The sequence below is a fragment of the Parasteatoda tepidariorum genome, chromosome 9, assembly GCF_982258835.1.
Source record: "Parasteatoda tepidariorum strain Cologne lab strain chromosome 9, Ptep-v5.0, whole genome shotgun sequence".
In the NCBI taxonomy this organism is placed as follows: domain Eukaryota; kingdom Metazoa; phylum Arthropoda; class Arachnida; order Araneae; family Theridiidae; genus Parasteatoda; species Parasteatoda tepidariorum.
This window is the reverse complement of record NC_141763.1, coordinates 89,737,244-89,762,642: the sequence shown is the minus strand read 5'-3', so window position 1 is coordinate 89,762,642 and position 25,399 is coordinate 89,737,244. Positions and strand designations below refer to the sequence as shown.

Genomic DNA, 25,399 nt, shown 5'->3' with positions numbered 1-25,399 from the left:
ATATAAATTAAATAGGTGTTACAGATGTTCTTTAGTAGTCTACAAGGTGGGACTGCGTATAATTTCTATGCTTGACTTAGACTTAAGTTTTTTAGATGTTCCATGTTCCTTAATACTAAACAAAAATTGACAGCACATCAACTTAATGCTCAACTTATTAAATAAATAGACATTACAGATGTTCCTTAACAGTAAACAAATTAACCGTATATCAACTTTATGCTTAAATTAGAATTCAATAGGTAGTACAAATAATCCGTAACAGTACACAAAATGTGACTCCGTATCAAGTTTATGCTTAACTTATTAAATAAATAGTTATTACAAACTTATTATTATTTAGGTATTACAAACTTACTATTTAGGTATTACAAACTTAACTTATTAGGTATTACAGATGTTTCTGAACAGTAAACAAAAATGAATTTCATAGCAATTTTATGCTTAACTTAGAACTCAATAGGTAAAACAAATGTTTCTTAAGTGTACAAAATATCACCGCATACCAACTCAATGCCAAACTTAGAATTAAATAGGTATTACAGATGTTCCTTAACGATAAACAAATGATGCAACTTATTGTTAAGGATGCAAATGATAAATTCAAATTTTAAAAAAAAAGAGAGAAAAAAGTTTAAAATTAGTAAAGCTAAAGGTTGAAACTATTTATAGTGTTTCAGTGTGAAAATTTATACCTTCAAATAAAACTTTATAACTGAGTAAAACATATTATTTTATAATTAAAATATCTTTTTAGAAATTTATTAGATCACTAAAATTAATAGCATTAGATTTCAAAAAGATAAATGCATCAATTAAAAATAGTTTTTAAGTTTTTTTTATAAAAAAAATAGTTAAATATATCAGATAAAATAGTTAAAGATATCAGTAATATAGTTGTAAATTTAATTATATTAAAGCAATCCAAAACTATTTTTCCTATTTGTCATAGATATTTAGGCTCTATAAACAATGGCATGATGGTGGTAATAAGGTCATCATCATTCACCGACTCCTTTTACTTCCGTTTAAGATGGTACTCGTGAATTTGAAAACGGATGGAACACACCACAAGGGTTAGAACTTCCTTCCTACACAATGCCTTAATAACCGTATAAGGATAATAAATTGCAAAGAGAAAAAGTTTAGCATTCACTGAGTAACAGATAAAAGAGTAATTTCAACAAAATACTCCAGTAATTTTGTGTGCAATCAATGAAAGGTTAATTGATAAATGTTTCTCTTAACAAAATAAGGAACATTCAAACAGTGAGAATTTTGCATGCAATCAATGAAATGATTAACATTTCTTTTAACAAATTTAAGAAACATTCAAATAGAGTAATTAAGCACGAAATCGATAAATTTTTTTTAAAAAATATGTGAGGGAAACTTTAAAAACAAATTAATAATTTCAGGAAACCGCAGAGCTGCAATTAGGGCTTAATTATAATAACAAAACATGCATGTTAAAAATATATATATAATTACAACACAAGACAGTGCACTTTTACAGGAAACGTGAAAAATGAGTGCATGGATAAATTAGTAACTTCACAAATGTTTTATTTGCACTATCTATGTATAATTGAAGTCACAAAATTATTATTGAACTTAAAAACTTATTTAGTTTATGAACATCTCAAACTGTAGCAAGTTAAGTGCTTGTAACAACAAAAAAAATTTTTTTAATGTTCAGATTGAAGTTCAGCCCAAATGTATTTCATTGTATCTCTAAGTAGGTAATCTGCTTAAGTAAGAAGGCAAGAAAAAGATTTTTTTTTTAATGTGTGAATTCAAAAGAAATTCAATTCGGTTATATCAAGTAAACTCTCGATTCAGAGATTTTTATAAAAGAACATAGTCTTTATCAAAGAACAAAAAGAGAAAATATGAAGCAAAATTTTGCAAACTAAAACAGATAAATTGAGGTGTTTGGTTTCAAAGCTAGTTCAATCCAGGTTAATTGTTTTTGAAATTTACTAATAAAAAAAAATTATTATCTTTTATAAATAAATGATCTTTTATAAATTAATTCTTTTCATTATTTCAAAAACAGGAAAGTTGTATGTACTTAAAAAAACAGGACAGATCAACTGTTGTTAATCAAAGTTTCAATGAAGCCAAAAAATAGCATAAAAGCAATGCATGCCCTCAACGGCTTACTGCACGAGTTTGCAAATATGTTTAGATAGAAATGATTTTTTGTTAACTTTAATTTTGTTTGAAAGTTTGGTAATTGTTAGTTGAAATAATTCCGTCTTTATTTCAATGGACAACATTGCAATGTGGTAAAAAAAAAAATGCAATGACAGGGGCAATTAAAGATGAGACTAGGAACATTCTTAAAATCCTAAGCCTAAAAACTTTTAAATCCAAGTATATTTTTTGCTTAAAGACAGATTGGCAGGATTTTTTGTACCAGACTTTAAATTCGAACCCATCTGAAACCGATAGCGCCAGGTTTAATATATCAAATTAAGTTTGAAATTTGCTAAGCAGAAAGCTCTAACAAATCCAAAATTTAACAAATCAAATTAAATCCAAAATTCTTAAAGATACAAAGTTAAAATTTGCTTTAAAAATAAAAAGACAAAATACTAATACTTGAGAATACTGATTTATGGATCAAAAGGTACAATAAATTTCAATTTTTACGCATTTTTCACACTTAATCAATTAAATTTTTGCATGTTTGATTAGCTCGAAAGTTGTAAAAGAGTTAAAACTTCATCAAAAGTCGGAGGTAAATTCTTTTTTCAAATAATGGATATGTGTTCGGCAAAAGATGAGCTTGTCTCATCTTGGACTTCAAATCACCAATGAAGATAAAAGTCCCAGATGAAAAGAAAATACAGATCGAGACTTACAAAAAAAAAATTATTACAGCTTAAGAACCTAAACACCTCCATTTAAATGCACATGCCTATTCAATTTTTTTTAGTATATAAATTACATAAATTATAATTTTTTTTTAACTGGATTGCATTCAAAATCAAAATGAATCAATGCCTGAATCAAAATGGAGTTTAACACTTAGTAAATATGTTTACATTCATAAGAAGAAGAATAGAAATTAAGAAAATGTAAATAGTATCATACAACTAAACAATTATTAAAACCCACAACCTGAGTAAAAATTGCAAAATTGAATATGCAAAATAAAAATAATAATATGTATTTCAGCACATTTAGGGAAACCTCTTTGCTCGAAATGGAAATTTACAGCAATGAATGTATTTGTACTTTTTCAGTATAAACTAGAACTATTATGCAATATTAAAATAGCTTACACTATACTTTTGCTCACACAAAATAGGGTTTTTAAATTTTCTTAGCATAAATAAAGAAGAAAAAAAAGTCCAGCATTTTTCCACACACTAGCAAAGAACTGCATCTTTGTGGAGCCATCTTGGGGGGGTAAATCTCATTTTATTTTCTAGTAAATGGAATAACATCTTCACCCTACTCCTTTGCAGAAAAGATAAAAAAGTACAGTGATAATTAGGTACTGAATAAGGCAAGCACACGCTAAGTGGCTGTTTTATATACAGAATACTGAAATACACTAATTCGAAAGCACTTTTCCATCTACAAGATATAATAGAAACAGAGATGAGGAAGGAAATTTTTTATCAAAATGTTTCATTTGATTGGAAATTTGACCGTTTGCATACCAATAGTCTTTATAGTTTCATAAACAAACTTAGATTCTAATTTAATAAAATGTCTCCGATTTAAAAAAAAATTCAAACTATATATAGATTACATTAATAATGAATGTCCTGAATATATATTTTTAAAACCTTTTCAAAAATGAAATAAAAAAGCATTGAAGATTGAAAATTAATGTTTCAGCAAGAGAAAACAAAAGTACTATCGAATCACTATCAAGGAAGGTAAGATGACGAACATCCAAACAAGTATAAGTGCCTGATGACGAATGGAAGTGTTTCTGATTTCTTCAGCAACTAAACAGGTTTTGATGCTCAGAGTCTCACCTTTCTCAGTAGCGATTCATTAGATTCCATTTGTATGTTTTCTTGCTTAAATATTTATTTCAGACCTCCAATGTGCATACTTTTTTGACTTTCTAAAAAATATAGTTGAAAATATATTCTAACTTAACTATTAATAACTACAATGGCCTATATTTCGAAAGCATTTTACATTAATAATTAAAATTATTCATTAATCATTACTCAATGCAAAAAAAAAGAAACTTTCAATACATTGACATTTCAAGCAAAAATTGATGTTTGCTATATAGAGTTTAAACATAGTTTTTAAAAAAAAAGTTAAATTTATTCTCTGTTTACCTATTTATGCATCCTTCATAAATAGAGCTATGAAGGATGGCTTTACTATTGGTTATACAATAAACTAAAATTTTAAAAAAGTGCCTCTTAAAAAATGTACTTTTCCCTAGAAGTAAGAAGGAATAGGAAAATTTCTTTAAAGCAGGTGTTTTTTAGCTCCTTATAGATGTTGTAAGCTCTTTTTTTGTATTAGAAATAAAATTATTAATACAAGTTCTAAGGTTTGAACACTTTTTCGAATTAAAACTAGAGAGAAACTATGCTAAGAGGCATTCAATAAAAAAATCATATGTGTAAATTAGATATCCTTGACTTTTTGAGTTATAGCACCCTTTCTTAATAGCTCCCTAACTTAATGTAAGACTGAAAAAAGTATCAAGGAAAAGTCTGATGGATACGAGATAATGATAAATCTAACTCTTATATAGGTCATTTAATCAGTTGGTTTTTCTTTTTTTTCCTATTTAGAACCGTAAGTGGGACAAAAAGATATTTATTACTACAAATTAAATAGAAATTTCTGTCCACTATTTACAAAAAACTTAATCCAATTAAAGAAACCCTCACTAAAACGGACCATTTTGGAATTAAAAAAAATCCTTTCACATCTCAATCTCAACAGACAAGAAATTTGTACTTCATTATCTATTCTCAAAATAATTTCAAGGGGGGAAAAAAAGAGAAAAGAAAAAGAAAAAAAAGAAAATCACTGAACTCAATGAAGAATTCATTAAAAAATATAGCATTTTACTTTTTCCGAGATGATGAATTTTCAGAGAAGGCACTAAAGTAATATATGAGATATTCTGTTGGGATGGATACAGTGCTTTTTCATGAAAATTGTCACAACTTGGTTATTGTTTGATGAAGAAAAGCTCAGAATTAAAAAGCCTTACAAGGCGTACCAAATTAGAATAAAATACACAATGAGATACTATTAACTACTTAAATAACATTAAAGTTTGTACATAGCACATCGTCATAACATTTAAATGCAATTTTTCGAAGAAAAGCCATTAATATTTCATTAATGTTACGCGACAATAAAGTATTCTTATGATAAAGAAACTTACAAGTTGATCATAGATATTTGTTAAATAAAATGCAATGAATCTGACCTCACTCGTTCTTCATTCTAGGGACTTGTAGTTGTGACAGAAAAAAAATAAATCAATCGATTTAGAAAAATTCACCACTATGTTTGGGACAACAACCTTTAGGAATATTTATGTGTCATTAACAAAAAGTTTTGACCATTATGTTACAAATATGACATCAACAAAAAAGTTTCCACTGTTACTTTCAAAGTGAGCTGATGTCATTAAAAACATGCTTAAATATAAAAAGAATAAACTTCTTAGTCCAAGTAAAATGTTAAATTTTTTTCTAAAATGAAAGTGTTAAGAAGGTTTTGATCAAATTGTTTGACTGTTCTTATAAATTAACTCATACAGAAAAAATTTATGGTAATAAGTACATAATAAACTCTAAATAATAGAGAAACAATAAAACAGCAATATTTAGGCTAGCATTTTTAAAACATAAATTTCATTGAATTAGAAACTTTACTGAATTACAATCTAAAGTTAACTTTTGCTGTTACACAATATTCCTAATAGTTGCCTCCCTCAGGTTTCGTTTTAAAGGAGCATTTTTATTCCATTTCAAATAATTTTTGAGATTCGACGCTTTAAAAAATTACACTAATAAAAGAGTGAGCCTCTTATCTAACCCATACATTAATAAAGATATTAAAATGTCCATATAATTAGATAGTAAAAAGTATTAAGTATTTATCACTATACATGTACCTTTTATTTAATAATTGGAAGGGAAAAAAATTCTATTTAATGAATTATCACAGAGTTCCCACTCCCAAAATAAAATTCGAATAATTTTCAAGAAAGATGAAAATTTTTAAAATTAAAATAAGATCAGAAATTAGCCATTTATAAAAATAGTAGTCATTTTGCTTAGAATGTTTGTGCTAAATTGACTGCATACGAATGCTGGCAACAATCAATTTGAAAACACTGAAAATAGAGAAATATGGATAATTTTAAACAGTTTTTATGAAAATAAAAAATTTTTTTGGATTTAAAAAAAAAAAAATTAAAAACTTCCACAACTATTCAAGATCTTTAAATGACTTTAAAGCCCTTGAAAATTTAAATCAAATTTAAATATTATTCAAGAATTTTTTTTTTAAAAAAAAAGAATGTCATGGGAACCCTGTATCAATATAGCCTAACAAAAAATTAAATTCTTTTAATATCTGAGCAAAAGCAGTACAAATAAACTGAGCTCAGAAAACTAGGAAGATTTGAACCTTGGAATATAAATTACCCATAACTTCATCTTTAGTTTCTGCAATAAGACGTTTACTTTCAAAACAAAGTAAAACATGTTTTACAAATAATCTTAGTGTATTTTCTTTGCTTGCATGCTTTCAAATTTAATCTTATTAAACTCAGTCTACAACACACAAATTCAGCATTATTATGGTAAGGAAATCTTTCTTATTGAATTTTGGAAATATATTTCTTCTAGATCATATTATTTCTTAATTATTTAAACAGTCAAAATTTGATTATAAATAAATTTAAAAGATTTCAATAGATGAGCAACTTTGTTTTTGGAATAGGAATAATCTTTAAAAAAGAAAACACTTGCAGAAAATTAAAAAGGCATTTCAATATTGGAATGTCGAAATTAAATTTTTAAAATACATAAAATTAGAAAATTAATATATTGATCAACTATCTTGTAAGTTATTTTAAACATCTGTAACTCAAAGTTCAGAGAATAAATGTACTATGTTAATTTTAGGCTCATATATATATATATATATATATATATATATATATATATATATATATATATATATATATATATATATATATATATATATATATATATATATATATATATATATATATATATATATGAACCTAAATTATTGATTAACCACACATAATTTATGATATATATTATTTTATATGTTAATTATTACTAGGAATCTTGAGTACAAGTAATCATAATTTGCAATAAGGATTTTAATCCAGAATATAATTAATCATAATTTATGATTACAGTTTGAATCTTAATTAAAACTAAAACTGAACAATGACTACAAGTAATAAGGATCCACAATATCTAATATTAATTACAAATGTAATTTCGATTACAGAGTAAATGATTATTGTAATCAATTACATTTTGCTAAATTCTGATGTACTTTATAGGTTAAAATGAAATGGATAACTAATAAGAGTATTTTAAGAAATTGGTTAATGTTTTATAAAAACGAGCTATGCAAGTGATTTCTTTTTTTGAAATGGCAGTTGCAAAATAGAGGATAAACAAAAGTATACATTAGAGGTAGTAAATCAAAACAGGCAAACTACAATAAACAAGAATACTGAATAATTTAAATATATTGTACAATATGGAATGCACCAACTTTTCCTGAAAAACTAATTTGTATATAATAACAGATCTGAATAAAAAAGTATTGCTGTAACATTCTTAAAACAAACAAGGATTGACATGATAAAATGTTTTTAATAAAACAGTCTATTCTTAGTTAAGTTATTCTTTCAGAGATATAGATGGACCACATTACACAAAATACAAACAAAAAATAATAATAATAATATAGTCTAGCCACCACAAGAAAAGCTCCTCATTGTGAGCACGTCTTGTGGTGGCCAGACAACAGTAGTAACTATTCATCATTCATTTTTAAATATTGATTAACTTATATTAACTGCAAAAAGAATTTAAAAGAAGCTGCTAAAATTCAGCATAATTAAGGTGTAATAATAGTAACATCACAAACCAACAAAATAACATAATATTATATATGTACAATATACACTTAATATATATAAAGAAAAAAATGAGGTAGCAACATCTAAGTGTAACAGGACCCAAAAACATTTTTTTTTTCAGCATTGGATTTGAGTTTACATTTGAGTTTTGTAACTTAATAATAATAAACATAATACATTAATTAATTAGCTGACAACTCAATGAAAATAGATTCATTAAAAAAAATACTTAATCCAATGCTGAATTATTCCTGTTGGTGAAAAACTGAAGTTGCACTATTAAACCTTTCAAATTATTTCCAACAGATTAAGGATAGATGCATTAACTGGTAAATATCAGTGAGTGTCTCATTCTTTAACTAAATTTACATTTTTGTTTATAATGAAAATTATAACTGATAAAAATAAATTAAATAGTTCTTATTTATAAAACTTCATTATTGTCCAACTCAATGCTATATTATTTGACTAATATTACATCAAAAACTATTAATATTAAATTATGCACAAAAAAAATAGCAGAACATTTTTATAAATAAAAAGATCCTTATTTTCAAATTTTATATTATATCATCTACAGCATGAATATTTTAACAGACATTGTAATCAGACATTTTTATTAAATTTTCTTAGTTTTGAATTGATTATAATTGTTATAACTTAAAACAAAAGTAATTTCACATAAATATAGTAGATTATATTTAAAGAGCACCGAAAAATTAACATTTTTTTTAAAATTGACATGAAGTAAATATGAAAAATAAAATACTGATTGCCATACTTTCATAGAATATAATTTTGGTATTTTTAAAATTAATTTTTATGATTTGCAAATATTTAGTCAATTTAAGTCTTTAAATATATTGCAGCAATATAAAACCTAAATACTGAACATTAATTATTAAACTCGAAAAAAAAATTTGTTTCTAATAAAAAGTTGAAATTTTTATTTTAAAAAATAACTTATTTGAAATAAATTATGTCTTTTAAGCCAGTTTGTAGTTAATAAAACCATTTCTTACTTCCAAATGTTCTACACTATTATTAATAAAAATTTTAATTAACTAAATAACAAACAAAAAATACTAATACAACTTATTATTTAACCTATAAATGTTGTAAAACATCTATGTAAAATATTTTTGTAAATCATTATTTATTATTAACTTTATCAAAGGAAATATTTTTATAAAGTGATTGATTTGATGATTGAACATTATTAAAATGTTGACGATATTAAGTAGCAGATTATCTTTACAGGAAAAAAGTCGTAGACCAGAAAAATTTTCACATCTATTTCTTTCATTTCCAAACAATTTATTTTAGTTTAATAGAGAATTTTAAAATCAACCTAATTTATTAAAAAGTTGATTGTAGTATTCATATTTAGCAGTAGATTACAGAAATCTGAATATTATTTGTAATTGTAAATTCAATAAATGATTTGCTAATGTAATCATATTTATAAAATTTGATTATGATATTATGGCAGTTCTTTATAGAAATAAGTACCTCAGTACTTCTTTAAGAAAAAACATTAAAGGAAACTACAGTTGTTTCAATTTTTTAAGATAAATTAATTAATTAAATTTAATTCACTATCACTAATTTGAAAATGTTGCATTAAATAGTTTGGAAATACTTCTTTAAGAAAAAACATTAAAGGAAACTACAGTTGTTTCAATTTTTTAAGATAAATTAATTAATTAAATTTAATTCACTATCACTAATTTGAAAATGTTGCATTAAATAGTTTGGAAATTTTACTATTACTAAGTGAAATTGCAATTATAAACTGATTAAAAATTGTTTCAATACTTAATCTTTTTTTAAAGAGTTTCATTTGCTTTTCCCCGTTGCAGACTTAAAAACAACTAAATTTCTATTCTGCAAAATTTTAAACTTGTTGATTCTTGATTATATATAAAATTAATACAAATAATCAAAAAAGCTTTAGACATTCATTCATAAAGTTGTATTCATAAAAATTAATTTCTGAAATCTCCTTATAATTTATTTCTATAGCCTCCTTAAATTTACTGCATTAAGTCTCCTTACAGTTAATTACATTATTGCTTGCAGTAAAATTCAACAAACGCACATTTTGTAAAGTAGAAGAATAGTACAAGAAATTACAATTGTTTTGGATTATTGCAGAAACTGCAGTAATGAAATATGGCAAAATTTTTTTAACTTGCACAAAAAATTTAAAAAATATGTCAATATCTTCTATTAGATTGATAATTGATTTAAATTTATACAAATACACTTATAAATGCTTCAGATTATGTGAATAAAGACAAAATCAATAAACTGATAAAAATTAATGTAAAAACATTCATAATTCCACAGGAATATCAGATACATATGTCAGCAGAATACTTAATATATTTTTGATACGAACCACATTAAATAAAAAATAAGTAAATTCCTCGAAGCTAAGAACCTTTTCAATAGAAAATAACTGCCAAACAATTTTACAACAAAGTAGAATTGTTAGAAAAAATTAATTGCTTAAAAAATTGGTAATATTATTTAAGTTGTAGAGGCTATTAAAATGGAAATTATACTTGATATTTTGATAAAAATTTAAAGGTAATGTTAAATAGAAAAAAAAAGGCACGGAAAAATTATAGGGAGAAAAAAAACAGATAGCCAAACAAAAGCAAATAATTTTCATATTTAAATTCAAAAACTAATTTTAATTTTAAATTAAAAACAAACAAAAAAAAAAAAAAAAAAAAAAAAGATCTCTCAGAATTGAGGAACACTTATTAGGAAGGTAACATCATCAAATTAAAATGAATGATTTCTGACCTATAAATAACAAATATACGGAAATTTGGTAATAAATCATGAATTTGCATCTAAAAATTAAAAAGCTTGACATCCAAAGATTTCTCAACCCAAGTGCGTCAGTTAAAAACGAAACTGATGATTCTATCCTGTTATATACAATGCAGATGGCGCTGAAGAAGCAATTTTCTACTGATGGAATGTAATAATTCAAAAGGCTCCATGAATGGATTAGTTGAGATAGTTTATTAAAAATTGTCAATTTGTACTAGTGGTAACAGTGCACTCCAGTTAAACTCCAGCAGTACACTAGCTGTTTTCACTTGCTTATAGAAACTCTCTTTACTAAATTAAATGTTTTTGAGTTAATTTCTCTTCTTTTTTTTAAAAAAAAAAGGTAAAAATTTAAATACGTATTCTACGGTACAAGTGAAAAATAACAGTGAATGCTTTCGAGTTGTAATAAACATTTGTAACATAACTATAAAACAGTCCATAAAAATACCCGCTTCTGACATTCTATGGATTCCCGGAGGGAGTCGTTGGTCCCTCGTCGGACCTTAATTGTTTTCTCTTTTTTTTTGAAATTTTTTCTGCACTTTAAAATAAAATCGAAATGAGAAAAACTCAGATCTGTTTTAGGTTGGCTCAGCATTTGCGTTGGATGACTGAGAAAAACGTGGACCAGCAAGAGGTGAAAGAAATGCATTCACTGAAAAGGGTAGCGAGGACTGCTCGTCGCCATTGCTAGCCCTGCTAGTATTAGCTGCGGCGGAGCTCTTGTCCCTCTCCTCTCCCCGTGATGAGTCTATGGATGGCACATAGTTTTGGTCATTCTCCCGTGTCGTCGGGAGATAACAGTCTGACGGAGATGGATGGGATGATGAGGGAGAGGGGGATGTAGGTGGCACTGTGCAAGGAGTTTGTGGAACGAGTTTGTGAAGGGAATCGTTCTTTGATTCAGTATTGCAGGAACTTTCAGCCTCTTTTTTATTTTTAGCACCATTTGTAGATGAGTCACACTTCCAGTGTCTGGGAGTGCCGTTGCTGCTGCACTCTGCAGATTCTGACTGCAGATTCTCATCCAGCAAAATAGTGGATGATGTAACGTCACCAGGTTCATCCCCCCAGCCGTTTTCAGACACTTTGCAGTCGCTGGGAGCATAACGCATGAGCTGTTTCGTAGCGGGAGGGCTTTCATGGCTGATTGACTGAAGGAAGAAAATACATCATGTACAAGTAAGCAATTATATGATATTAGAAAAAATTAGATTTTTACAAAAAAAAAATTATGTGCTTACAACAAAAATTACTCGGTTAAATAGGATGAAATTTGATAAACTAACACTAAAAACTTCTAGGGAAAATTTCATTGCAATGAATTAAAATATTTTTTGTAAAAACATACAATAAAAAAAAATAGACAACAAGATAAACTAAAAAAATAAAACAAGAGTAATTTTGGCTCCATGAAAATCCTTTATTTACACGATCAATCATTTTTTTAAAAATATTTGTTAATTTTTCTTCGTTTTTTTAAATTTGAAATACTTTTTTAATTCCAAGACCTTGTTTTTCATAAACAAAAGAACTGTAATACTTAGTAAATTTAACCCAATATTTTTTTATCAGGGGCTAGGGAGATTATTGCAAATTATTAAATAATAAACCTCCTCTATTAAGTAATAAACTTTTATTAAATAATAAACTCTTATTTTAAAAGGCAATCTGAACTTTTAACTGAATTATTATGCCTCAATTGCTTGAGTAAGTCGAACCAGGTATTCCAGCACTGTTGAAGTAAAGAAAGTGAATACAAACACAAGTGACCATGCAATAACAAAAGTTAAGCAACAATTTTTTCTCTGCTACCTTTTATTCGCATGAGTGTGTGATTACCAACAATACAATCATTAAAGTGTATTTGTATGCAATATATTTGTTTACAAAAATATTTGTAAAAATAATTTTCATAAGATCAGTAACTTTACTTCTTTCAAGCTTTTAACTAACCAGAATCAGAGTCGAGCAAATTTTTCCAACTCTATACTCCAGAATAATTTTCTTCAGCTCCCCCATTTGATTATTAAACCAAAAGATTTATATTTAATAATATGATTGAAATTCTATGTAATATACAAGCTTTGTACAGTTAAATAAATTGAAAATCTAAAATTAACAACGATTATAATTAGTTTTTTTAATTTAATTAGTTTTTTATTCAGCATCTGTTTACAACAGAATAAGAATGAGATGAACAATAATGAGATATAGAATTAAATGAAATCAGAAAATAGAAAGAAAATCAATGAGAATATGTAGTTGAGCATTAAAAAAAAGAGGAAATCGACATACAAATTTCCCATACCCACCTTTTCACATCGATTGTTTTGTACGGGTGCATGGTTACCCTTAATTATTTGCTTTGGAAGTCCATTGACTTTGCCGTTGCATAACTTTGTAGGGTAGCCACCCTAGGGGAAAAAAGTACATGGACGTTTTACAAAGTTGATCAAAAATAATGATAAACACTAATGACTTACACAGTAAATTGATATAGCAAATATGTATAACATACACAAACGCCATTAGCAGAAAATTTGTACTCATTGCAGAAATTTTTTTAGTATTTCTCATTAAAAAAAAAGGTTGGATTTCCCTGTCCCAACATGTAGGTCAATTTGAGAGCAATATAAGAATTTCCTACTTTGTTTTGCGTAGCCACACTATCATGCAATTACGTTATCACAATTGACTTTCAAACATGCTGCTATCGTGGATGAATTTTCCTCACATTCTTTTGAAATTTCGCGTTTTTTAGTTTAATAAAAAATCCCTCTTTTCAAAGAAAACTAATCTTTTTTTTGAAGTGCCCACCTTTGCAAAAGCAATTTAAAATTAACAATTTTTTCAGTTATTTAAAAAGTGTTTTGCACTCAGCATTTTTTGCTTTTCTATTATCAGCTTCTTTGGTTTTTTACCAACTCATCCCTGTGGTATGAAACAATTTAGAATTTTATAAAAATAAAACCATTTTTTTTTAAAAAATCTATTTTTAAACAAATTTTGTCAAAATTCGTTTCAACAAAAGGGTTGAAACTAGTTACAAGACTTAATCAATTGCTCGCAGAAAGTTTTTTAATTGTGGTTTTGTCTGTGTAGAAAGATTTTTTATTTTATCTAAGTCTGCGATATGGTCAGTTTAAATATATCAGCATTTTTATGCAAGAACGTACATTACTCACCTCATCCTACAAACAACATCCTACAACAAACAGCCTGTACTCACAAATATGCATATGACATGTACAATAATATTCTTATAATAAATAAATAACTAAAGAAAAGAATGATAATCCCAAATTAATTTCAGCATCTCTAGAGAAAAAATGCAATTATTTTTACTTTTCCCAAAATCATAACCTAGGGTGAAGCTAGAATTTTTTCGTCAAAGGCCCATGCCTCTTTACGTGTACAGGAGTTGAGGTCACCGACTACTGATCAATGCGAACTAATGGAGATTCCCATGTTCAGTTTTGCTGGAAATGTGATCGATAATCACGTCAAATCAGCCACATCTATGCTCACTGTATATCTTTGGTTATGTCACAGAGTCACAAAAGTTTGATGCCGTGCGTTCATCGGGGTTGGTAACAAAGCATGTTCGTGAGACAATGTCAGTTACCACTCAACTCTTCACCTACTTGTAAAATAATTTATGCAACATGCTTAGTAGCTTGTGATATGTCAATGACACAGTATCTCGATGTTCCCTCTGTTTGAAAAAGCTACTATTATGTAAGCTTCTTCTGGAAGATAAGTCTGTGGGCCAGCACGGGGCTCAGTTATGTGTAGCTAATTAGTATGTTAACTTTTTCATCCAATCATTTGTAATTTAATTCATGTTTCAGAGTGGTCGAATAAATATTTATTTCTGTAAGAGATTTGTTTCCTGATTTAAGCCACTGACAAAATAATTATTTATTTATTAATGTTGTCAAGTAAAGAAGGTCTATACCTGTCCGTTACATTTGAAGAACAAACACACTATCCGCACTTATTCAATATTGGAAGAGAGAGAAACTTGTTTGAACACGAAAAGTCGCTGCCATGTTAGATTTCTCACAATGAGGAATTGGTTCTCACCAGGAGGAATATTTATTTTGGTTTTAAACAGGATTGGTTAGTTTGTATGTTTACATTAAACAGTGTAATTATTATGATTCTTCTTAGTCTTAAGAGGATGCTATACGGCAGGAGAAACCTTTTCATAATGAAGTCTTTCTTACGAACATTTAAAACTTAAAGTTCAGAGAAAATATATATGAGCACTGGAAAACCTAAAGTCAGTTTTAAATGCTGGGGGCAAAAATTTTCGCAGGGATAACTGTGACAAAAAATGAAAAATCCTGAAAATTTTATATGCAAAAAATCAATATCAAGATATAAATTTATATACCAGATATGTTTCATATTTAACATAATTTTTTGGACTAGTATCTATAATTAAATTACCGACTATTGAACAATATCATACCTTTATAGTAACTAATTGAAGAAAAAACTTACTTCTTAGACGAATCTGCGATAATGGATTTTAAAATTGTGTGAATATGAATCAAGATATTTTACTTCAAAAATCCGAAAATACAAATTGCGATACTGAATTTTTAAATCACGTAAATACGAATTGAAATTTAGTAGTTTTAAAATCAAGTATAAATATGAAAATCAATGTTTGATATTACAACTAACTGCATGAATACTGAATTGCAATATTAGATGCATGTTACAGGAATGAGATTGGCTAAAAGCTGAATTTTTACGCGAGTAATTCTTACAGATTTATAGCAAAAATATCAGTAACATATTCTCATCCAGTTTCGTTGATGTTGAGATGCATATATATAGCAATAATCGCCGATAGAAAAGCTGCCACATTTATAGTATAACTAATTCAAGAAAAAAAACATACTTTTCACAAGAATCGCGATAAAGGATTTTAAAATCGCATGAATATAAATCACGATATTGAAATGACGTGAAAGAAACTCGATATTGAATTTCAAAAATGTGAAAATACAAATCATGATGCGTAACTTTAAGATCGCATAAATACGAATTACGATGCATATTTTCTAAATGGCGTGAATAAGCCTAATTTTTAAGTCACGTGTAAAAGGGTAATTTTTAAATCACACGAAAATAGATGTTGGATATTAGAACTGCAAAAACGAATCACGGCATCAGATAAACTCGCGTGAATATGAATCGTTATATAGAGTTTTTAAAACTCGTAAATAAGAGCTGCAAAGAACGATATTGAAATCGCGAGAATAGGAATCGCAACGCTCAACTTTTAAATCAGGTAAATACCAAAATCGATGTTTGATATTAAAATGCAGCGACGTCCTGATTACGAAAATATGAGCTATCTAGCGGACGGGTAAAAATGAGGAAAATCTCATTTTCTGCTCGTAAAAGCTAATAGCTAAAATAAGCAGATATGCCGAAGGGTTGGCAGCTACGTAGTCAGAATTTCCTATATATCTTTCGATGTATTATATCTATTTATCAAATCGAAATAAATATGATTATTTTATTTCAACGACTGAATTTTCAGAAAAGGCGAAATATTTATTTTAAAAAAAAGTTTTAGAGAATCTGAGTTTTTGATAAAAAGGCTAAAATTCGAGTGACAAAAGCGAAAAAGGCTGAAATCCGCTAAAAAGAGGAAAAATCTCATCTCTGATGTTAAATCTGTTGAGTCGCAAAGTCCTCCACATTCCCATAACAAATCAATTCCTCTGGGGTACTGATCCAGGAGTTTCTTCTGGATTTGATTCAAAATTACAAGGCTATGTAGTTGAACATTGGTTGTCTTTAACCCAAAATTGGATCGGCTGTTCAACAATAATTATAAAATAAAAAACTGCAAGCAGAAAAAGTAATTAAGTCTGTTAATGCAATTACTGAAACATAAAAGTACCTTTGTATCCAAATGGTGTTGATTAGAGCCATTGGGATAGGTTTCCATTTCACGGCTTTCAATAGTAGTTCTGTTAGCAGAGTGGCCGCTCAATATGTGACCATTCAAATGGGGAATATAACCATTCCCACAACAACTTCTTCCTTCAGAAGACGCAGGATCTGGATTAGATATGCAGCACCTATTGATTCATACATACCATGATGAATTCATATTTAAAAACAATGCAGATCATTTTTAATGCCTCATTCAATAGAAAAGTTTTACAGTTTGCCAAGTAACTCCTATTTAAGAATGAAGTGACTTAAAAATATTTGTATACCTTTTGCGACAAATGATAGCAGCGCAAATGATGATGCACACTAAACCAATGCTAACTCCAATGATGATTCCAAGAAGCGGATTGCTAGGCTCAGCTTCAATAGCTAAATCATAAAAAAATAAATACATTTTCCCTTACTGCACAAGAGATAATTTTTAAAACACAACACATGTTGGATACATTCTAAGAATCTGTATTTCTTTTCCTACTTTTACATGATCTTCAACTGAGAAGTTTTTAAAGGATTTTATTTTATTTGGTAATTTAAAGCAAGATTACAAATTAATAAGACAATCATAACTGACTGAAAACAAGTACAATAAAATATAGTGTCCAGAATAAAACAGCACAGCTGCATTCAGATTATACACTTGGCGGTTTACTTTTGAAAAATTTGAAGAGCTTATTTTAATTTCAGAAATAAATCCTGCGTAAAACACATTTTAATATTTTATTATCTTATTAATTTATTGTTTCTTACAAATAAGAAAAAAGAATTAACTCACCTGTTTGATTAAAAATAATTAGAAACCCTTAAAATATAAAATTAAAAAAACATTTCATATAGAGTGAGAAGTGATTTTATAAGAAAAGTAAGCACTAGAATGCCATAAATAATTATTTCTTAGTCACAGCAGATATTTTGTACAAGAAGATAAAGTTATGCCTAACTGAAGTATTCATTCACTCTAAGTGATTGTCTACCAAAGTTTTTAAAAATTAACAAGTTAAAAGATATTTTAACAAAAGTAAAAGCTATAATGCTATAACAAAGTGTCTAACAATTACAAAAATTTCAATGAACATTACTCTAAATTTGACAATTTTCGTAGATTTTTGAGCTAATTGATTGCTAAGATACAATTTCTCTCACAAATCCAAAATTGTGAAATAGGAATTAAGTTTCAGAAAGAGGTGGTAATTAACAGAACCACTAAGAGAGATTTTTGGTTGAGATTCTCGTCAATGGTAGACACCTTGTGTTTCTAAGTCATTTAAAAATTAACTATGATAGTAACAGCAAATAATAGGCTTACATTCTGGACTAGGAGGTCTGGTAATGTTATGCCTGACTGGAATATTTATTCGTTCTACACTTGTCGGAGGGCTCATGCCGGCAGAATTCCTGGCTCTCATTCGCAAATAATAAATTGTGTTGCTACTAAGCCCAGTTAGAAGTGATGTCAGCTCTGAGCCTTTAAAAGAAAACAACAGTTGTAATTCACAATGTAGTTCTTTTCCAAGAACTTATAAAATTTTAATTTAAAAATTAAAGACATGATTTCTGGAAAAAGAAATAAAAGACAGTAATTATTCAAACTTAAGAAGTGAAAATAGGATTGTATGAAGAAAAATATAATCAAAATTTCATTTTTCTTCATTATTATTATTCATTAGAGATATAAAAATGTCTCCTAAAGCTTCAACTTTTTAGTTCATAAGAATTAAAGACATGATTTCCAGAAAAAAATAAAATACAGTAATTATTCAAATTTAAGAAGTGAAAATAGTATCGTATGAAAGTAAAATAATGCTTAATTTCATTTTTCTTCATTATTATTCATTGAAGATATAAAAAATGTCTCCTTAAGTTTCAACTTTTCAGTTCATTCATTCGCAGTTAATTAGCAAGTTTTATTAATATACTGGTGGAATCGATTTAGATCAAGCAATGCATAACAATTATCTGTTGTTTCAGAAATGCTTATTTAAGTTACTTCATTAAAAAATACAGATTTTATATTAAAAAAAATATAGATTATAAAAACTTATCAATTTGATTAATTTTAAATAAAATTAAAATTTATTAAAAAAAAACTTTTATAAAACATCAGTCTTCCATAGATGAATTTTAAACTAAAATTCATGTCACTTTTATTTATATCTTTACTTTTATTTTAATTTATTTATTAAATAAGAGTTAAAAAAATCTACAGTATATTTTCAAACCTATTTATAAAAAAAATAATCAAAATCATCATTTCATAAAATGAGGAATTTAAATATATAAATATATATGCATTTTATTTATTAATTTATTTTTTTAACAACTGAACCATATAATGTGTCTTACTTCAAAAGTCAATTCAGGTTTTATTTTTTAGAACTCATAGTTGAAAATTTTTAAATCAAGTAAAAAATTAGATTTTAGCAATCATATTTTATATTTAATATCAAAATTCAAAAATATTTAAAATGTGCGCAATAATTTGTAAAACAATTAAAGTTCAAGTAATTGAATAAAGTGAATCTTCGTGAAAGCGGGATTTTCCCAATTTCGACTTTATGGTGTCTCTTTAACCATTTCGCGATGGGAAGCGCAAACATGTGCTTATCGCTGAGGCCGGCAGTCTCGCGAGCGAGCGTCTGTCCTGGGCCGGAGGGTTTTTTGCTGTTAAGCTTAAATCCATGAAATTACCAAAATGTCAACTCATTGTTTAATAATGTTCTGTAGAGTATTTAAATGGCATGTGCTTTATATATATTTCTATAGATACTTCATTTACTTAAGTTATTTCCTGTTTAAATATATATTTTACACATTTTATTTCCATTATGCACTTACCATTTAATAACTTTTAACATTATATATCTGAAAACTAAATAAACGACTTAAAATTCGTTTTTCGCATGAAAAATTTGAAAACACTAGCATTGCAGTAAAAACTGGACTGCAAATCGAAATACCCAATGCTGTAGCAAAAAAAAAAACCTCCAATGCTTACTGTAAACAAATACCTCGTGCAAATTTAAAGAGTCGTCATAAAACATTTCTTTCTCCTCCATTCCTTCCCCCTAAAAACCACATGTATGTGAGTCATAATTCTATAATTTAGAGTAGAAGGTCAAATCTACATGTATCTGAAACCAAATGGACATACAATGCCCTCTTCTGGCAGAAATTTTATTTTTTAAAACGTTCGAGGACACTGCCACAAATGAGTGACGATCAGGGGTGAACGAGAAAACGCTCTGGCACACCGGTGTGTCGGTCGGAAAGTGAGTGCGCTTCTTGCTGGCAGGAATATGTGACAGTCGGCACGAAAGGGTTAATAAAATTGAATTTTGTGAAGAGGATCTTAACATAGAAATTTGAATTTTATGAAGGTTCTTATTTTACAAATTTAAATTTTGTGTAGGGGCTTTAAATTGGCCCCAACGTTTTAATCCCCTGACCAACTCATCTTAAAACATAATTGTGCAGCTCATTTTAAACAACTCATTTTAAAAACATGCTTATTACTTCAATTTTTAATAAAACTCTTCAATTTTTCAACAACTTCAATTTTTAACAAAACAAAAAATATGTTCGTTCTAACACATTTCAGTAAAAATGATACATAATACCCATAAAAAATTATACACAACTTAAATGCTAAAATTACCTTTCTCCTCTTTTATTTTCCATGAATTAAGCTTATTGTCATTTTTTGTACTATAGAGTATGTAGTAGGCAGTTATAATGCCATTTGTATATTTGGGTGCTTGCCAATTCAAACGAATGGAGTTGGCATCAACTGGAGCCCATGTCATATCTTGAGGAACAGATGGCACTAAGAAAAAAAAATTCATACAAATAAATTGAAAATAAAACATATAATATGTGAACAAAAGCAAAATAATCACAGTTCGTCTATTTAAATCAGTTTGATTAACAAATTTACAAAGCATTTTAATATGAGATAATTGGAGTTTTTATAGATTATCATAGTCTTAAAATTTATTTTTTCATCTCAAATATAACATAAAAATTTTAATACAAAAAAAAAATATCAAAATGTTAAAATTTTCAAAAATAGAAAAAACTATTCAAAAACACAGTAGGGAAACTTTGCATACACTTCAAAATGTCAAAATTGCCGATAACACAATGTACTAAACTTTTATTGAACCCCAAGAGAGGAGCTTAAAAGTCAAGCTATCTAGTTGTATTCTCAAAAAAATAAGAAATCATTCTAAGACATTTTAAGAAAATGAGATTTCTGAGAGTCATCGTTTCAAAATTACTAAGAAAAATTTAATATGCTTACTATTGATCAAAATATATCTAAACACACATTTGAAGCTATTAACCACTTAGCAAATCTAATTATTAAAATGTGATTCTATTTTTTTTCTTCTTTTAAGCAAACTATGGCATTGTTTGATTTGAAACACACCATTTAATAAGACAAAACTTACTTGACTGCCCTTAATATTAGGTTGCCAATGGCGAGCTGGTGATTAGAAATTTTGGATTCTGATAAAAACTAAGTAGCAATAGCATTCAGTGTCATTTTCAAATAACCTCATATAAATTCTCAATTTTCTCGTCCATGTCATAAACAGAATTACATTAACTGTGTCAAGAATTCAAGCACAAAAGTGAGTCACAAAATTCCTTTACAGAATTCTCAACCTAAATAATCTTACTTTAAACTATTTCAGTTTAAACTCCATCCAAGTTTTATAGATAGCTAAATTTTATTAAAGTCTAAAATAAGAAAAAACTGACACATTTTAAAAAAGAACTTTCAGTTACTCTCAGAATGCTAGGAAAGAGTCTGAGATGATTTTGAAAGATTTTCAAACAAGATCAACTTATGGCAACAAACAAAGGGTATGAATTAACCCTATGTTTCTATACCCCATAAGGGTAGCATTAAGTTTAAATAAATCTAAAAATAAATTTTAAGAGGAGGAGAGAGAACATAAAATAGCTTAATAAATAATAATAAAGGTAGAGAGAGAGAAAAAAAGGGGTGTGAACAACATCAAAACCCTATTTTGATTTTCAAAAATAATTACAATATTTTGTTTTTAAAAAAAATTAACAAATAAATAAGATTTATACAAACAATTTCATGATTTTTTATGAATTCTGGTTTTCTCAAATCCACTTATTTGAACGTATAATGAGAGTTCAAGAATGTAACTTACATGCTTCATTTGTTCTGCATTCAACTGTGGAGCTATAAGGACCTTGGCGTTTGTCCACATCGTGTGAACGAACAGAAAATTCATACAACATAAAAGGCTGCAAATCCATGATGACAACTTCATTGTTTGTACTAGAAGAGATAAAGTACACATCTTTTGAAGTACATGAGATTTTATTTTTAACTGAGTTTGAAAAATTTATTTTAAAAGATCCATCTATGGCGTATGTGCAAACTGGATTATAAAATTTCAAGAATTAACGACTGTGAAAATATGTAAAATAAATAAAAGGTAAAAATCTCAGTAAACCTTATTTGATTTTTTTTCTTAATTTAAGAAAATAAAAATTATCAAATGTTTGTGTTAAGAATGGTGCAAGGCACATTTCTCTGACTTTCACACAGTTAAACAATAGCCACCTTGTTCACCAGACTTGAATTCAATGGACTTTTCCTCATGGCTCAACTTCGTTTATAAAAAACCTCATTAAGCTTCGAAGTTTGTATGACAATCCTTGGGCAAGAAATAAGACGAAATTACCAGTAGGTGACTTGCAGCCCAAAGCTGAATGTGCTTATAGTTCTGTATGAATCTCAAAATTGGTCATTCTGAAAGTTTGAAAATATTGAGAGACAGCAATATTTCCATATTTATGTAATGGTTTTTTTTGTGATAATTTAGTAAGACAAGTTATTTTATCTAACCTACATTATTTTTGGATTTCAAAAAATTTAAATGGCTTACGAAACATATTAAATGGTTCCAGAATACATAAAATGTGATATACAAGATAATTATAGAAATAAGCTTCAAGTCTATAGTTAAATTAATCTGGGTAACTTACACCAAAAAACTTCAACTAAGAAGTTAAGAATAATTGATAAAGGAAAAATCAAATAATTGATAAAATCAAATAACAGATTTTAAAAAAATCAAATATTTATCTAAGGTTTGTTGCTTCGTTCAAAAATGTTTCAATCAATCTAAAACTTAATTTTTTTCTTAAATTTAATACTAGGTAATACACAACTATAACACAAAGCATCATAAAAAAAAATTTATGAGCTAAAATTACAACATAAATGCATTTTCTTTAATAATAATTTTTTATAAGCATTTTATATATATATATAATGCTCTGTGTAGTTGTTTTATGGATGTCATAGTTGTGTATTTCCTAACATTAAATTTAAAAATTCTTAAAAAATTAAGTCTTAGATTGTTTGGAAAAAGCAACAAACCTCAAATAAATATTTGATTTTTTTTTAATCAATTATTTGATTGTCAAAAAAAAGTATTAAAAAATATTTCAATAATTTTTATTATGATTAGAGGTGCACAACCTGCGGCCCTTCGACTACTGAAGTGCGGCCCGCGAGAACTTCTAAACACAATAAAAAAAATTTTAAAAATGGCAATTTTTAATCGCACTTTTAAGTCATCACATTTTGAAACAATCAATTTTAACAGATTCTTCAGTAAATGTACGTTTAACGCGCTTTTTTTAAGCTGATTTTATCGTAATATAAATGATTTTTTTAAACAGTTATTTTCGCTTTTCTACGTGATTTCAAAAATCCCGAATTTTTATTACGACGAGTGCTTCAGATCGCAAATTTAAATAATCACTTTTTGTGCACTTTATGTGTGACGATTTCATCTTAAATCTAAGTGATTTTTTATCTTTTTTTTTTGCAATTCTTTCTTTATTTAGAATAATTCTCTCTTTTTTCTTGCAACTCTTTCTTTTTTTAGAATTGAAAAAATTTCAATTATTCTATTACGACATGCAAATTTTAAATCATGCATTTGACACGTTTTATTCGTGCTGAGTTCAGCATAAATATATTTTTTCCCAATTATTTCTGTACTTCTCCACACGATTTTGACAAATCCCGTTATTTAACTATGATATTATTACGACACGTGATTGTTAATCGAGCAATAAAATAATCACTTTTTGATACGGTATTTCGGTACAGTTTTATCGTAAATCCTAGTTACTTTTCCTTCATTTTTATTTCCGCAACGAATATGATTTGGTCGAATGTGGTAATGAATTGTGATTTGATCAAAAACCAAATATTCGACAAGAAGAAGAAGAAGAAAAAATCGACTGAACGCCGCACACTTGGGGCCAAATAGTAAAATCTTTTAGCAGCATAGCAATACTGAAACTAAAATTTCAATGCTCAGAATAATATTTCCTGGAAAAACGTATTCATAAATTAACTCTAAGAAATAAGGCCAATCAAGAACGTTTTTGAAAATGTTGAATAGCGAAACAGAGAACATAAAAATGAATCTTAATTTTTGAAAAAAATTTTTAAAGCTGAACATCTCAGTTTTTCAATTGCCAGAAAAAGCCAAGAAAAAAGAATTAAGTCAACAGAAATGCTATTAAAAATTACTGCGTCATAATGAAAATGCCTAAAAAAAGTTTTTTTTTATTTAAAGAAAATAAAAAGATAGTAAAAACGTTCTTAATTTTTTAAATGAAAATCTTATGCCGAAAATCTCAATTTAAATTTTTCTCATTGCCATAATTTTAGAAGAAGAAAAAATTGCTAGAAAATAAATTTTATTTGTAACTTTATTTTTTAAAAAAATGCTGAGGCATAATAAAAATGCCTAAAAAAAAGAAAAAAACAAAAAAACAAATTTTTCTCAGTTCCTGAAACAAAACTTTAATACTGAAAATCACACTTTTCTATGTTACTGGTTATTTATATTACAGTACATGTAAAGAGTGATAATAAATTAATAGTATGAGAAGTTCTGTTAAAATGCTGGGTTATAATAAAAACAGCAAAAAATGGGGAAAAATCCTTCTCAATTCTCAAAGTATCGAAAAAATGACAAAATTGACTTGTCTGATTATAATTTTTAAAAAAAAAAGGTAATATCTATAAAAATTCAAAAATAAAAAAATACATTTCTTAAAAATATTTTGCCAAATATTTGACTGATCATTCAACCAACTGAATTTTTCACAGAAGGGCCAAATACTTGTTACATCCCTCCCTAATTTAAATAATGTTATTGCAACTTGAGAAATTCATAAAATGGCGGAAAACGTGAATTTTTAAACTGCTCACTGTTTGTAGTTTAGATTTCAATTTTTTGTTGCTTAAGTGATCTTTTTCGATAAAAAAAAGGAAAATGTTTACGATATAAAAACCTAATAATTAATAAAATAAAATAATAAAGTACATTACAA

The 25,399-nt window shown here is 27.2% G+C and overlaps 1 protein-coding gene across 2 annotated transcripts in view; it reads right to left on the bottom strand.

The window, feature by feature from the left end:
- Positions 1-11,515: 11,515 nt before the first annotated feature.
- The window catches only part of LOC107456030 (protogenin B), a 110,831-nt gene continuing 96,947 nt past the window's right edge, over positions 11,516-25,399 (bottom strand). For both annotated transcript variants that reach the window (XM_043048318.3, XM_087152326.1), the window contains 7 exons: positions 22,180-22,310; positions 20,646-20,813; positions 18,297-18,455; positions 17,260-17,362; positions 16,938-17,118; positions 13,321-13,422; positions 11,516-12,159 (listed from right to left, as the gene is read on the bottom strand). In XM_043048318.3, the coding sequence (XP_042904252.2) occupies positions 11,587-12,159; positions 13,321-13,422; positions 16,938-17,118; positions 17,260-17,362; positions 18,297-18,455; positions 20,646-20,813; positions 22,180-22,310 (1,417 nt within the window). In that variant the 3' untranslated portion in view covers positions 11,516-11,586. The remainder of the gene's footprint in view (positions 12,160-13,320; positions 13,423-16,937; positions 17,119-17,259; positions 17,363-18,296; positions 18,456-20,645; positions 20,814-22,179; positions 22,311-25,399) is intronic.